This window comes from Rattus norvegicus, chromosome 15 (assembly GCF_021556685.1).
Source record: "Rattus norvegicus strain SHRSP/BbbUtx chromosome 15, alternate assembly SHRSP_T2T, whole genome shotgun sequence".
NCBI lineage: Eukaryota > Metazoa > Chordata > Mammalia > Rodentia > Muridae > Rattus > Rattus norvegicus.
This window is the reverse complement of record NC_141548.1, coordinates 13,875,374-13,889,391: the sequence shown is the minus strand read 5'-3', so window position 1 is coordinate 13,889,391 and position 14,018 is coordinate 13,875,374. Positions and strand designations below refer to the sequence as shown.

Below are 14,018 nucleotides of genomic sequence, written 5' to 3'. Positions count from 1 at the left end.
GCAGTTCACCCTACTCTGTAGAGCTGGTTCCAGGACAGGCAAGGCTATATGAAGAAACCCTGTCTTAACACTAAAGCAAGGGAGAGTTGTGGACGCAGGCCAAGGAGATAAAATTGTGGGGAAAGTCTTACTATAAACGTGGTATCTTTTATCCTTCCCCAATGTTATATCCAGTCATTGTTATTAAGTAATTGTATCATTGACAGACTGTCTCCTTTTTTCTCCTCTTTCCTCTTCCTGCCCCCACTGCAGAAGACAAGGTCTTTCTCTGTAACTCCCAATCTGGAGTACCCTGTAACCCACCACCATAGCTTCAGACGTGGGTACCCTGCTCTGCTCTTTATTTCATCTCCTGGTCTATATGTTCACTACATGGAAGAAATGCTGAGATGGTCAAAGTTCCTACCTCGTGCAGTTGATTTAGAAGAAAATAAAAACTAAGTGTAGGCTTCTTAAAACTTTATTCTGCTTATTTTTCAGATGTGTATGTGCTGAGCCATCTAATCCTAGCAACGAAACTGTAGAGCTGTGGGAGAGGAAGAACGTGACAGCAGCCAGTATTTCCTGGGCAAACCTTACCGTGTCTGTAAGTGTAGTAGGGGCTGAGGAGTGTCTCAGGCCCACGGGAACCTGGCCTTTATCTCCTCCTGTTTCGATGTAGAGATGGTCTCACACCGAAGCCTGTACTGGCCTAGAATTTGTAGCAGGCTTCTATCTCAGGACAGGATAGACTCTGCTAAGAGTCAACATCTGAGCCCCCACATCCAGGTTTTCTTAGCCTTTTCTGATTATACTTAACTGGATGATGAGTATATAGGTTATTTTCAAAATATGTTTTTTTTTAATTTTTAATTTATCTGCCTGCGTGTGGGTATGTGCATGAGTGCAGATACTCACAAAGACCGAAACAGGTGTTAGATCCCTCTCAGAGCTGGAATTCCAGACAGTTGTGAGCACCCAGTATGGCTCTGCATCTTGCACCTGTCAGCCATTTCTGCAGCCTGTTGTATTTGTTTCTTTTAAGTTGGTAAAATGTTCTTTGAGTGATTTTGATAGGAATGTCATCTATCTCTAATTGATGATGTGGTATGGTTAGCCTAGCAGAAGCTCTCTAGGTAAAGCATGAAATCGACATCTTAGATTCAGCCATGTTCACGAGTACTTTATTGGATACTTGAAAATCTCCATTTTCTCCTTCTGCCCATTCAGGAGTGTAAGACCTTCCACGGTATGTTTGTGGGATCAGCTTGTGGGCCTCACGGGCCTTATGTTCCCGATGTGCTCTTCTGGTGTGTCGTCTTGTTTTTCACAACGTTCTTTCTGTCTTCATTCCTCAAGCAGTTTAAGACCAAGAGATATTTTCCTACTAAGGTAACTGGGCTGAATTTTGATAATACTTATGCTTCATTTATTTAGTTTATTTCAAAGCAAGAATTTATTATTTAAAGCTAGTGCTTTATGCTTAATCGTTAAAAGAAATTCCTTTTAGTAAAAAATAATAATGGTGACACATGCCTTTAATCTCAGCACCAGGGAGACAGACACAGATGGAGTTTTGTGACCATCCTGGTCTACAGAGCTAGTTCTAGGACAAAGAAACCCTGTCTTTCATTCACTCATTCATTCATTCATTCATATATATTAATATATATTTATTATGATATATATCATATCTGAACACATAGGCAGATAATAGTACTCTGAGAAAGTGGAAGGTAGTTGTGATGTTGTGACTTGTTTCTTATGTTTTGAGGATGAGGTGGACATAAACTTTTATAACATTAATTATTAAAAGTCTCAGCCATGTATTAGTGGCATATTTATGACAAGGCTATAAATTATATAAAGGACAGGAAGTAATCCTATGTTTATATTATATTTATATTATTACTATAGGTGCGATCAACAATCAGTGACTTTGCTGTATTTCTCACAATAGTAATAATGGTTGCAATTGACTACCTTGTAGGAATTCCATCTCCTAAACTTCATGTTCCTGAAAAGTTTGAGGTAAGTCTTAAAATTTAGTGAGGAAAGAAAGGACTTGAACCCAGGACTTTGTGCTTATTAGATGAGCTCTTGTGAACTGCAGTCCTCAATTTACCTTTGCATTGACAAATATAGATTTAAATTTTAATACCTCTTGTCCTTCAGAGTACTAAATTCTCTAATTCATATCTACAGTGCTTTTTCTAAAAATCAATTTCATGTTACATCATTAAAATGTGTTTGGATATGGTAAGGTACCAGATTTTTGTCAGTAGTTGTTTGGGCCAATTGTGACTCATGGTGACTTGCTGTGACACTAGTTTCCAGAATTTAACACTAGGTATTTTAGGAGTTGATACAGGCAACATTTATTTTACCATAGAAAGTGTATGTGGGGGCATGCTAAAGTGTCATTCTAGTTCACTTATCTGTCTCTGCATGCTAAACCTTGTCAAAACATATTTCAAAGATGGGCACTGTGGTGCATGTCTGTAATTTAAACTGAGGAGATTGAAGCAAGAGACTTGTGATTCAAGTCCAGCATGGACTACATAGTGAGTTCCAGGCTGGCCTAGAATACATAGAACTACCTTGTCTCTTCATAATAATCAAATTCAAAGAAATAAAACCAAAAGTTCAACTCCAAAATAGTCTTTGAGTAATGAACCTCTGTTTATAATTCTTTAGCAGTTGGACTTCCTCAGGTAGGATGTGATCTGGTCAGTAGACCTTGCACTTGTCACATGTCTAGTCATCTGTTGGCTTTGTGGGGGACAATCAGGCTTCATTTACTGACCTGGAGTTGAGACATTTGGAGTGGTGGTCCTTCTCTTCCCTGCTTCTGTTGTGTATCTTCCCTGAAAGGAACTGTGTTCAACAGCACAGTTGTCATCTTAGGACTTGCAGAGGTTAAGAAGAAACTTCAGTGTTAAAGTCCAGAATTAAATACCATACATGTCACTTGAGTCTTACTTTGTATCTGTCTTAATTAGGTTTCTTTGCTGTGAAGAGACACCATGACCATGGCAAGTCTTAAAAAGGAAAACATTTATTTGGGGCTGGCTTAATTAGTCTATTATTGTCATGGTGGGAACATGGCAGTGTGCCGGTAGACGTGATGCTAGAGGAGTCAAGAATTCCACATCTTGATCTCAGGTGGCAAGGAGAGACTGGGTACCTCACTGGTTATGTAGCTTGAGCATCAGAGACCTTAAAGCCCACTCCCACAGTGTCACACTTCCTCCCATAATGCCACATATCCTAATAGTGCCACTCCTTTTGGCCAAGCTTTCAAACACATGAGTCTATGGGGGCCATTTCTCTTTAAAATCACCACCACAATGTATTAAGTTACAAGATTGTCTAGAGTTACAGAAGAGGGAATAGATGCCACTCTCGATAAAGAGTGGGCAAGTCTCATGACGAGGGCATACATGTAGGCACAGGATGACTTTCTCTGTCTTTGTGAATAATTTACCACACATCCTAGTCCAACCTCTTTTCTGTCCTTTGGTATTTTATGGAATAGATCCACTGATGTGCTATGGAAAGTTAACACAATAAAGAAATGAAACATTTGTTTTTATTTTAACCTTTGATAGCCTACTGATCCAAGCAGGGGCTGGATCATAAGCCCTTTGGGAGATAACCCTTGGTGGACCTTACTAATTGCAGCTGTTCCAGCTCTCCTTTGTACCATTCTCATCTTCATGGACCAGCAGATCACAGCTGTGATCATCAACAGGAAAGAACACAAACTGAAGGTAATAACCGTCTTCCTTCTGTATCATTAATTCCGAATTTTAGTATGAAGGGACAGTCTGGACTTACACGTGCTCCTTTCCCTCTCCAGAAAGGAGCTGGCTATCACCTGGACTTGCTCATGGTTGCTGTCATGTTGGGAGTCTGCTCCATCATGGGCCTGCCGTGGTTTGTGGCTGCAACAGTGTTGTCTATAAGTCATGTCAACAGCTTAAAAGTAGAGTCTGAATGTTCTGCTCCAGGGGAACAGCCCAAGTTCCTCGGAATTCGTGAACAGCGGGTTACAGGGCTGATGATTTTTATCCTGATGGGCCTCTCTGTGTTCATGACTTCAGTATTAAAGGTAAAACCCTATGGAGGTGTTCAACAATCTTACTTTCCTTAACATTTATACTTAGTTGTAAAGAAATGAAACATTGAAATATGTGTGAGTATATAAAATCAGTTCTTTTCTTGTATTTTAAAATCCATAAGCGTTTAAAAATACCATTTGGGAGTGTTTTTTGTATAGTAAGCGTGTGGGTTCATGAATTTGTTATAGCCTGCAATTGCAAGGAGTTAATCAATCACAGGTGATTATAACATAGTACATGCCAGGTGAGGAGGCGGGAGGGTGTAGGTAAGTGAGTGGGCGAGCATCTTCATAGAGGCAGGGGGAAGGAGGATGGGTTAGTGGGTTTCCAGAGGCGCAACCAGGAAAGGTGATAACATTTGAAATTGAAATACAGATACTATTCAATAAAAGAAAAAAAAGAACATAGTACAGGAAGTAATTGAAAGAAATGTAAAAAAGTTTCTTTAAAGTACTGTTAATGAACATAGTATGTTTCCTGATACAGTACATGAAATATAAGTAGCAAATAAAATAAAACAAAACAGGATTACCAATGAAGCATATAAGAAACCCTTAGGCACATGAGGGAGTGATAAACAGGGCACAGTGTTGTTTTATGCAGGAACTGCATAGCCTGCCATGAAGTTGATCGGTAAACTGATAGAGCAATGTTGTATAGTACTGATTGTATTTTAAAGGAGCTTGGAGACAAGAGGAGTATGTTATGTAGTCTTTTTGGGGGTGATGGCCCATTGAAGCTTTTTGAAAATTTCCCCTTATGTCTTTTCTAATGAATTATTTGTGGCATACAAAATAAAACTCAAACATGAAGAGAACTCTAAAATAAAACTTAGGCTCCATATTGATTTTTCACAATGAAAAATCACCCTGGCATGTACTATGTTATAACCACCTGTGATTGATTAACTCCTTGCAATTGCAGCCTGTAACTAATCGATCTGTGGGCTATAATTCATTGTTTTCATAAACAAGTCTTCACAGACAGTCTTTCAACTTAGTTATTTAAATTAAGAAAAAAGTGTGTGTGTGTGTGTTTGTGTTCGTGTGTAAACATGTACAATAGTGGGAGTACGAAGGTCAGAGAACAGTTTTTAAGAATCAGTTTCTGTCCTTCTGTAATGGGTCCCAGGCACTAAAGTTTGTCTGGCTTATGTAGCAGGGCTTTGACTTACTGATCCATTGGTTGACCTTTAGTTCTGTTGTTTAACTTACTCTGGTAGTATTGGATTTGGTGGCTCATGTCTGTAGTCCTAGCACTTGGGCAAGTGAGGTGTGGATGGGACTAAGACAGAATTGTAAAGCTAGCCTGTACTGCCTAGTGAGTTCCACTTATGTCAGGCTCTGCAATTAAATAGAAGGGCAGGGAAGATGGATCACTCAGTAAGGACACTTGCTGATGCCAGGTTTGACAAGATTACTTTCATACCCAGAATGCGCGTAGTGGAAGGAAATCTGATTACTGCAAGTTTTCCTTTGATCTCCACATACACATTATATATGTATATGCAGGCACACATACATGCACACATGCACACATACACATGAAGGAAGAAAGGCAGTGAGTTAATTATTCTGGTATTTATCGTCATTGTAACCTTAAATATTGTTATAATTATATTTTTTATACTTATGCTTGTTTCCTAGAACAGAGATTTTCAATGTCTACTCCAAGGGTCTTTTGGAGTCCTGATGTCCTCTCAGCATTTCACTGGGTCTTCTATTCTAAGGGCTGCAGATCTGTGAAAGGCAGAGTTTTTCATGTATGTAATTCAAAGGAGACTATTGCAGCATATTGTATACACTGAGTACAGGCACAAATGGAGGACTCTCCTTGTCTCCTGCTGAGCAGCACAAGCGAGTTACAAAGTAAAAACAGTGCTATTCTATAATTACATTTTGTTTTAGAAACTATAGATTTTCATAAAACTATATTCCTGGGCCTAGCTCTGTTGGTAACGTGCTTGTTGTGCAGGCGTAAATCATGAGTTCAGATCCCCAGCACCCATGAATAAAGACCCTGACATCCTATCACCCTGGAAGTGAGACACATGTCCTCTGATACTGTTGGCCAGTTAGTTTTCCTAACTGATAAGCTCTAGGTGTGGTAAGGGACCCTGTCTTTAAATAATAATGATAATAATAATAAAATAATCCTAAAGGGCTGGGCATAGTGACACACACCTTTAATCCCAGCATGTGGGAGGCAGGGGAATCTCTGAGTTTGAAGCCAGCCTGGTCTACAGAGCAAGTGCAGGACAGCCAGGGCTCTTTTTATCAACATGTATGCCACAAGGAAGCCTGGCACATAACTTATTTTCTGCAATTCTAAATGATGACTGATGGAGAAAGGAGGAACTCCTGTTGTATAAACCAGGATGTTGAGGCAGCGGGGCTCAGTGGAGGTTATGCAGTAAGGAGGCTAGGGCCAGTGATCACATGGAAACCCTGCCTTTAAGATCAATCAATCAGTCAATCAATCAAACAAATAAGTAAATTTAATAAAAAGGTAGAACATGATAGAGGAAGACCCGTTCACACGAAGTGTTCTTCATGCCAGCTTATCATGGTTATTAATATTATTGCTGTTACTTTTAAATTGACAGTAGCTATTTAAAGTATCCTAGTTTCATATACACAGCCAGGTTTCCTACAGAGGACCTGCCAGGATGGGGGTTTGGGATCTCTATGCTGGAATGTTTGAAGGACATAATTAGTAAACCCTGTTGTACTGCATTGGTGCTGGGCAGCAGTAATTTAATACTTCAGTGACGTGCTGTGTCAGCTACTCTGCTGAGATTTAATTGTACCGCAAGCTGAAGGACAGAAAGGACTGAGGAGAAGGGACTTGCTCCTCATCCCTGACTGTGCACATTCCCTTTTAAGGAACGGTCTGTCGAGCAAATGTATAAACAGTACACCTCTTTGCTTCTTTCCTGTAGGAATGCTGGTCCAGTCCTTATCACAAAAGAACTTTTAGTTCTGTCACTATAGTTACTCATCAAATATATTTCTGTACACCCATTACTGTAGAATTACTTCAGTGTGATGAGTTCTAATTGTAGTAATTTTATTTGCAGTTTATTCCGATGCCAGTTCTATATGGTGTTTTCCTTTATATGGGAGTTTCTTCTCTGAAAGGAATTCAGGCAAGTATTAAATAACGGAACTATTTAAACATTGCAGAAGTTGTATTTGTGACTATTTTTGGTTTGGTTACATAAAATCGACATTTACCGAGTGATTATTGCTCATTGCATATCTTACCCCAAAGAATGAGATGATTAACTCAGCTCCTTTTGGCATACTTGCTCAGTGAAGACGAGTGTAATGAGGGAGGGTCTAGGGTCAGGACGAAAGGCCCATTTCTATACGGAGAGCAACACTTTTCAGTACTGAGAAAGGCTGATTAGCTTTTTATAACCATGTATGTTACAAGGAAGCCTAGCATATACATTGTTTTCTGTAATTCTAAATGAGGACTGATGGAGGAAAGGAGGAAGTCCTGTTGTATAAACCAGGATGTTGAGGCAGCGGGGCTCAGCAGAGGTTATGCAGTAAGGAGGCTAGGGCCAGTGATCACCATGCTTTGTGGAAACTGTCTGCTAAAATTTACCCAGGTTTGTGCAGACCCGAATGGAAACTGTAGATTAGCAGTGATTCTCACAGTGGCTAACTCTTCTTACAAAAACTATGTTCTCCAGCCACTCAATGATGTAAATAAAAGTAGCTGTCACTTCCAAAAGCCAGCTTTTTTTTTTTTTTTAAATCGTGTCTACTAACTTAGTTAGGGATACTATTGCTGGGAAGAGCCACCATGACGACAGCATCTCTTATAAATAAAAACATTTCATTGGTGCTGGCTTACAGTTTTAGGGGCTTAGTCCATATTCTCATAGTGGAAAGCATGGTGACTAGCAGACAAACATTGTGCTTACTAGAGTTCTACATCTTCATCCATGGGCAGCAGAAGTGAATGCCACACAAGGCCTAGCTTGAGCATCTAACCTCAAGGCCCACCTCCTACTGACCCACCTCTTCCAACAAAGCCACACCTCTATCTAATAGTGGCCTGTGGGGGCCACTTATAATGCAAACCACCACATCTACCATGGTGAAGGAATGATACTATCTTACTTACTTGATTTTTATAACAGTTTTGTGAGGTCAGTAGGTTATTTCTAGTTCATAAATGAGGAAATTAAAGTTCAAAAACATCCAGTGGATGATTTATAGATCTCTGTTCATAGCTTTAGTGGTATTAAGCTTAGAAAAATCTCGGAAGACTTTGTATTTAATTTTCCATCCTGGAAACAGATCAAAGAGATTCAGTGCATTTGGAATTTGACCATATAAGACACATTCATCAAAATGTAGTAATCTACCAAAGTAGACTACTTTGTTTTGTTTGCTTTTTTTGAGACAGGGCTAACCTCATAGGCTGGATTGAACCTACAGTAGTCTCTTGACTCATTATCAAGAATTGTAGGATTACTGGTGTACACCACCAGTTCTGTCTGCTTTGACTTTCTTCTTCTTCTTTCTCTTTAATCCAGAGAACATTCTTCGGTGCTATTAGAACACACTCAAGATCTTACTTTTATTTATTTATTTATTTATTTATTTATTTATTTATTTATTTATTTCATACTCAAGATCTTATAGTTCCATTTAACATGCACATGTGCGCGCACACGCACACACACACACACACACACACACACACACACACACACACACCCTAAAATTATTTCTTAAATAGTTAGGATGTTTTTGTTGATGGCGTCTTTTCTTTTTCTTCATTGCATGTGTAGTTTTTTGACCGTATCAAATTATTTGGAATGCCTGCCAAGCACCAGCCGGACCTGATCTACCTCCGCTATGTCCCTCTCTGGAAGGTGCACGTGTTCACGGTCGTCCAGCTGACCTGCCTGGTTCTGCTCTGGGTGATCAAAGCCTCTGCTGCTGCAGTAGTTTTTCCCATGATGGTGAATTTTTCAGATTTATTTTGTTATTAATTCATAATGGAATTATTATTTTCATTGTAATCTTTAAAAATTTATAATTGGCCTTGAGGAAGAAATGTGTCCTTTAAATATATGAATTGTTTTTAAAATGTTGATGTACTGTTTCTTGTTATGAACTAGTAGTTTGCATTTTAAGTATTCTCATATTCTGAAGTTGTTTAGTTTTGATATTTTAGTTCTTGGACTGGAGGGTTCTGTTTTGTAGTTCTAAATACTGTTACTTAGAACATTTATAAAGCAGATGTGATAGGCAGATGCATAAGGCATAGCAGCTACACACTCTTGGCCTTGAAGTGCGGTCTACAATGTGTCTTTGTCAGAAATTGTCAGATCTAAAGGTTTAAAACTTAGCAAGGCCATGGAGAATTTTAATAAGTCACAACCCACATAATCTATTAAGTTATCTTCAATATTATTATTTTTTGCACAAGAATTATACAGATTGGTGATAGCTGTCTTTTTATGAGTACTATATAAAAGCTAGTACCCTGGCTACAGGAAACATTAAAAGACTCAATTGTTATAGTTAGCTGAGCTATACTTCCTGATCACAGATAAATTCATGTCAGTGTGAAGCTATTAAAACGTAACCGTTACAGATTTAGAAATTCAGTTCTGTACAAAACTCCAGGCCAAAGACTCCTATAGACTTAAGGAAAAAACATTGTAAGGAAGTGTTTCTGAAGCTTTGCGAGCAGGTAGGGTGTATACTCAGAGGAAGATGTGCACCATACATAGGCTTTATCATCCACTAAGGCAAAATAAATGTAGCAAAAATCAGTAATAGACTTTATGTAGTAATAGGTTTTAAATAGTGTTTATGTGAGCTCAAGAAGGAGAAAAGAGATGTAGCCACATGTGCACAAAAGAGTCAAGTGGACTTCAGTCCATTAGACACCTAGAACACAAGGGTCTGTGCATATTTCTCTGTAAAGGGCCAGATAGTAAATACGTTAGGCTTTGCTGATCAGGAGAATGTTCTGTATGTACTTGAATAATATAAGAGAGAAATACATTTTTATAATTCATTACTTGTAAAATTAAAGGAATAGTTGGAATGTTTTTAATGCAGAATACTAAAGAGAAGGATGGCACTCTCTGTCACTGAGAGGACGTCTCACTCTGTTCGGGTTCAAGGTCAATACTGCATTATTGCCAGAGTTGGGGGTCTTACTGAGTAGGAGTAGTGCTTAGAAAGTGTAAAGATGGGGTCTTACTGAGTAGGAGTAGTGCTTAGAAAGTGTAAAGATGAGGGTCTTACCCAGTAGGAGTAGTGCTTAGAAAGTGTAAAGATGAGGGTCTTACCCAGTAGGAGTAGTGCTTAGAAAGTATAAAGATGAGGGTCTTACCCAGTAGGAGTAGTGCTTAGAAAGTGTAAAGATGAGGGTCTTACCCAGTAGGAGTAGTGCTTAGAAAGTATAAAGATGAGGGTCTTACCCAGTAGGAGTAGTGCTTAGAAAGTGTAAAGATGAGGGTCTTACCCAGTAGGAGTAGTACTTAGAATGTGTAAAGATGGAGTTGGTTTTAGCACTGAAATAAAAAAGGAAAACAGACAAACCTCTAGCCTCAGAATTATTCTAAAGTTGTCTATAAAATCCATTCTTAGTTTATGAGCTGTACAAAAATTGCTGGTGGCCCATATTTGACCTACGACCTATGAATTGCCACTTCTTGATCTATTGGAAGTGAGTTATTATGGTCCTGTTTAATGAATTTTCACAAGTAGCCCAAGCAGAAGGGTTAGACCAGGGCATAGTCCAGGTGCGAGATGGGACTAGGAAAGTAACTCAGAATACTAGGCTCAGGTAGGTGAATGTTGAAACATCAGATGTGGATTGTATTTTTAGAAATAAAGAGAAGCTAGACATTTTTCTCAGGAAACACTAATAAGATGTCACTATTAAACCTAATGAAGCTGTGAAGGATCTATAGTACCTTCTTATTACATACAGCCAGCTTAAAATGCTAGCATTTAAGCTTAGCACTATTAATTAGCATCACATACTGTAATAAAGCAGATAGTGATATTTCAGCATCAAAAGGAATTATCAGTATATATATGCTTACACACCTTTCTTTCTTTAAAAATTTTATTTTATTTATATCAGTACACTGTAGCTGTCTTCAGACATACCAGAAGAGGGCATCAGATCCCATTACAGATGGTTGTGAGACCCCATGTTGGGGCTGGGAATTGAGCTCAGGACCTCTGGAAGAGCAGTCAGTGCTCTTAACCGCTGAGCCGTCTCTCCAGCCCCCCTTACACACTTTTCAACACTTTAGTTATAATCTAATGAAAAAAAGACTGAAGAACCTTACTACTGGTAACAGTTGTAGTTTGAGTATTTGGATAAGAACACAAGTATTAGATATAAGCCTTAGCAAATGTTCTCTTTCTCTCAGTGTACGTATTACGTTTCTGTCTCTCCCATCGTCTTCAGGTTCTTGCATTAGTCTTTGTGCGCAAGCTCATGGATCTGTGCTTCACAAAGAGAGAACTCAGTTGGCTTGATGACCTCATGCCAGAAAGTAAGAAAAAGAAAGAAGATGACAAGAAGAAGAAGGAGAAGGAGGTAAAAAGGCATCCATCCCTTTGTTTAAGGATTCGCACCACTCAGTGGGTCCTCTTACCATCCTCAAGGAGCCTTATGAAGCCCAAGCCCTCCTGATTATTCCATGTTAGTGAAATGAGGCGGAGCGGTAGGCGGTGTTACCCAAACACTGCTTCTTACCTGTCTCACCATGTTGCATAGTCTGGAACACAAAAACAAAACAAACAAAAATAAGGTTGAGCAGTACTAAAGCATCACACAGTAATTTTATTATTAGCACACTGGGTGTGTTAATGTGCAGTACAATAACTGTTTTAGTGGTCTGACATCACTAATGAAGTTTAAATGTTCTTAAGAGAGTTCATCTGGTGAAAGCAATTACCATACAAGCACAAGGACCTGAGTTCACAGTCCTTACCTGCACCCAGTTTAAAAGCTGGGTGTAGTTGTTTGTACCTGCAGTTACCACCCTCTGGATCCTAGACAGGAGCTTCAGATTCAGGAAGAGACAACAAGTGTATCAAAGCAGTAGATGAAGTGTCACTGTCTTAGTTAGGGTTTTACTGCTGTGAAGAGACACCATGGCCAAGACAACTCTTATAAAGGACAACATTTAATTGAAGAGGTAAAATTCATGATCATGATGGTAACAAGCACAGCAGCCTACAGGCAGACATGGTTGTAGAGGAGCCCAGAGTTCTGCGTCTTGATCCAAAGGCAACCAGGAGAGACTAGATTCCACAGGCATTCAGGAGGAGGCTCTCTTCCACACTGGGTGGAACTTGAGATCCCACGCCCACAGTAGCACACTTCTTCCAACAAGGACACACCCACTTCCCGTGTACCAAGCATATTCAAACCACCACAGTTATGGAGCAAGACACCCGATGATCTCTCTTCTCTATAGGGACACACACAGACAGACACACATGCAAATAAACCCATAACCAAACGTAAGTCCCTCAAACTTGTACGTTTCGGGGTTCTGTCCATGCTGCTTTGAATTCTTGAGTACAAAGTCCTCCTCGCAGCCTTCCAAGTAGCTGGAAATGAAGGCATACCGCCATGCCAGACTGTTTTTTTAAGTTTTTGTTTTAAAATGCATTTATCTATTATTGTGTATGTGTAATGCTCAGAGTGTGCATGTGGAGGCCTCTATGCCACGACACACATTTGGAGGTAAGAACACAGCTTTCAGAAGTGTGCTCACACTTTATGTGGGTCATGGGGTCAGGTTTATGTCGCATCAGCTACCTTTTCATCCTGAGCCTTTTCCAGCCTGTTTTTGTTCTCATTCACTATTATGTACCACCATTAATTGATCTACACAGTTATATTTAAAAATACTTCATTCTGGATTTGATGGCTTGTTTTTAAACTTTTTACTCTGTTACTATATAGGCAGTAGAAGCAATATGTTTTGTCGATTGTAGTATTTTCCTCAGTATTATCTTAGGGTTGTTATTGCTGTGATTAGACACAATGACAAGAAATGTCTTGGGGATGAAAAGGTTTATCTCATTCACAACTATGCAAAAGCAGTGAAGGCAGGAACTCAGGTAGTGCAGGACCCTGGGGGCCATGAGAAGTGCTCCCCATAGCTTGCTCCTCTTGCTTTTCTGTAGAGCCCAGAACCAGTAGCCCAGAGGTAACCCCATCTACAGGGCTGAGTCTTCCCATCAGTGAGTCATTATTAAAATGCCTTACAGACTTTGCGTGCAGTTGGATTTTTATGAAGGCATTTTCTCAGTTGAAGCTCCTTCCTCTCTGATGACTCTAGCTTATATCAAGTACTAATTTTTAAAAATGTCATGGTGTTACTTAAATATAGATAGGGAAGGAATATACTTCTCAGCCAGAATTATGACTAGAATAGTCATTGCAACTACTTGAATGAAGTTCTAAATTTAAAGTAAGAGTTTTGATTCCCTTAACACTGCATGCATAAGTATGTAAGTTATTGGATATTTTTGTAGAATATTGTTTATTTCCAAAGTATATAAAATATAAGCAGGTTATGTTGCTTGCTTTTTGTATGAGTTGGTTCAGAAGCATATACATTTCAAGAACAAAAGTGAAAATGCATTTTAAATGCCTAGGGATCTATTTCCTCGTTGCTTTTTTTCGGTGACTTTGTGTTACTGCTCCCTCTGTCTAGCATGTAGTCTCCATTTTCAGATTCACCTTCTGGATCAGAATAGCTGATAAGTCAGACTAGAACAGAAGCAGTGGAAAGAAAACAGAGGCAAAAATGAACATTATCTGTGTGGGAGAAACTTTTGAAACTGCCATTCAGCTTGTCCAAGTTCTCCCCCACTGAGTTACAGAGAATGCTAG

The 14,018-nt window shown here is 39.2% G+C and overlaps 1 protein-coding gene across 8 annotated transcripts in view; it reads left to right on the top strand.

Annotated features, from left to right (window-relative positions):
- Positions 1–14,018, top strand: part of Slc4a7 (solute carrier family 4 member 7) — a 79,616-nt gene that overhangs the window by 56,380 nt on the left and 9,218 nt on the right. For 7 of the 8 annotated variants that reach the window (XM_087584817.1, NM_001413733.1, NM_001270860.2 and 4 more), the window contains 8 exon segments: positions 481–586; positions 1,210–1,371; positions 1,897–2,010; positions 3,591–3,752; positions 3,842–4,093; positions 7,183–7,251; positions 8,917–9,090; positions 11,571–11,702. In XM_087584817.1, coding sequence (XP_087440943.1) covers positions 481–586; positions 1,210–1,371; positions 1,897–2,010; positions 3,591–3,752; positions 3,842–4,093; positions 7,183–7,251; positions 8,917–9,090; positions 11,571–11,702 — 1,171 coding nt within the window. 8 annotated transcript variants of the gene reach the window in all.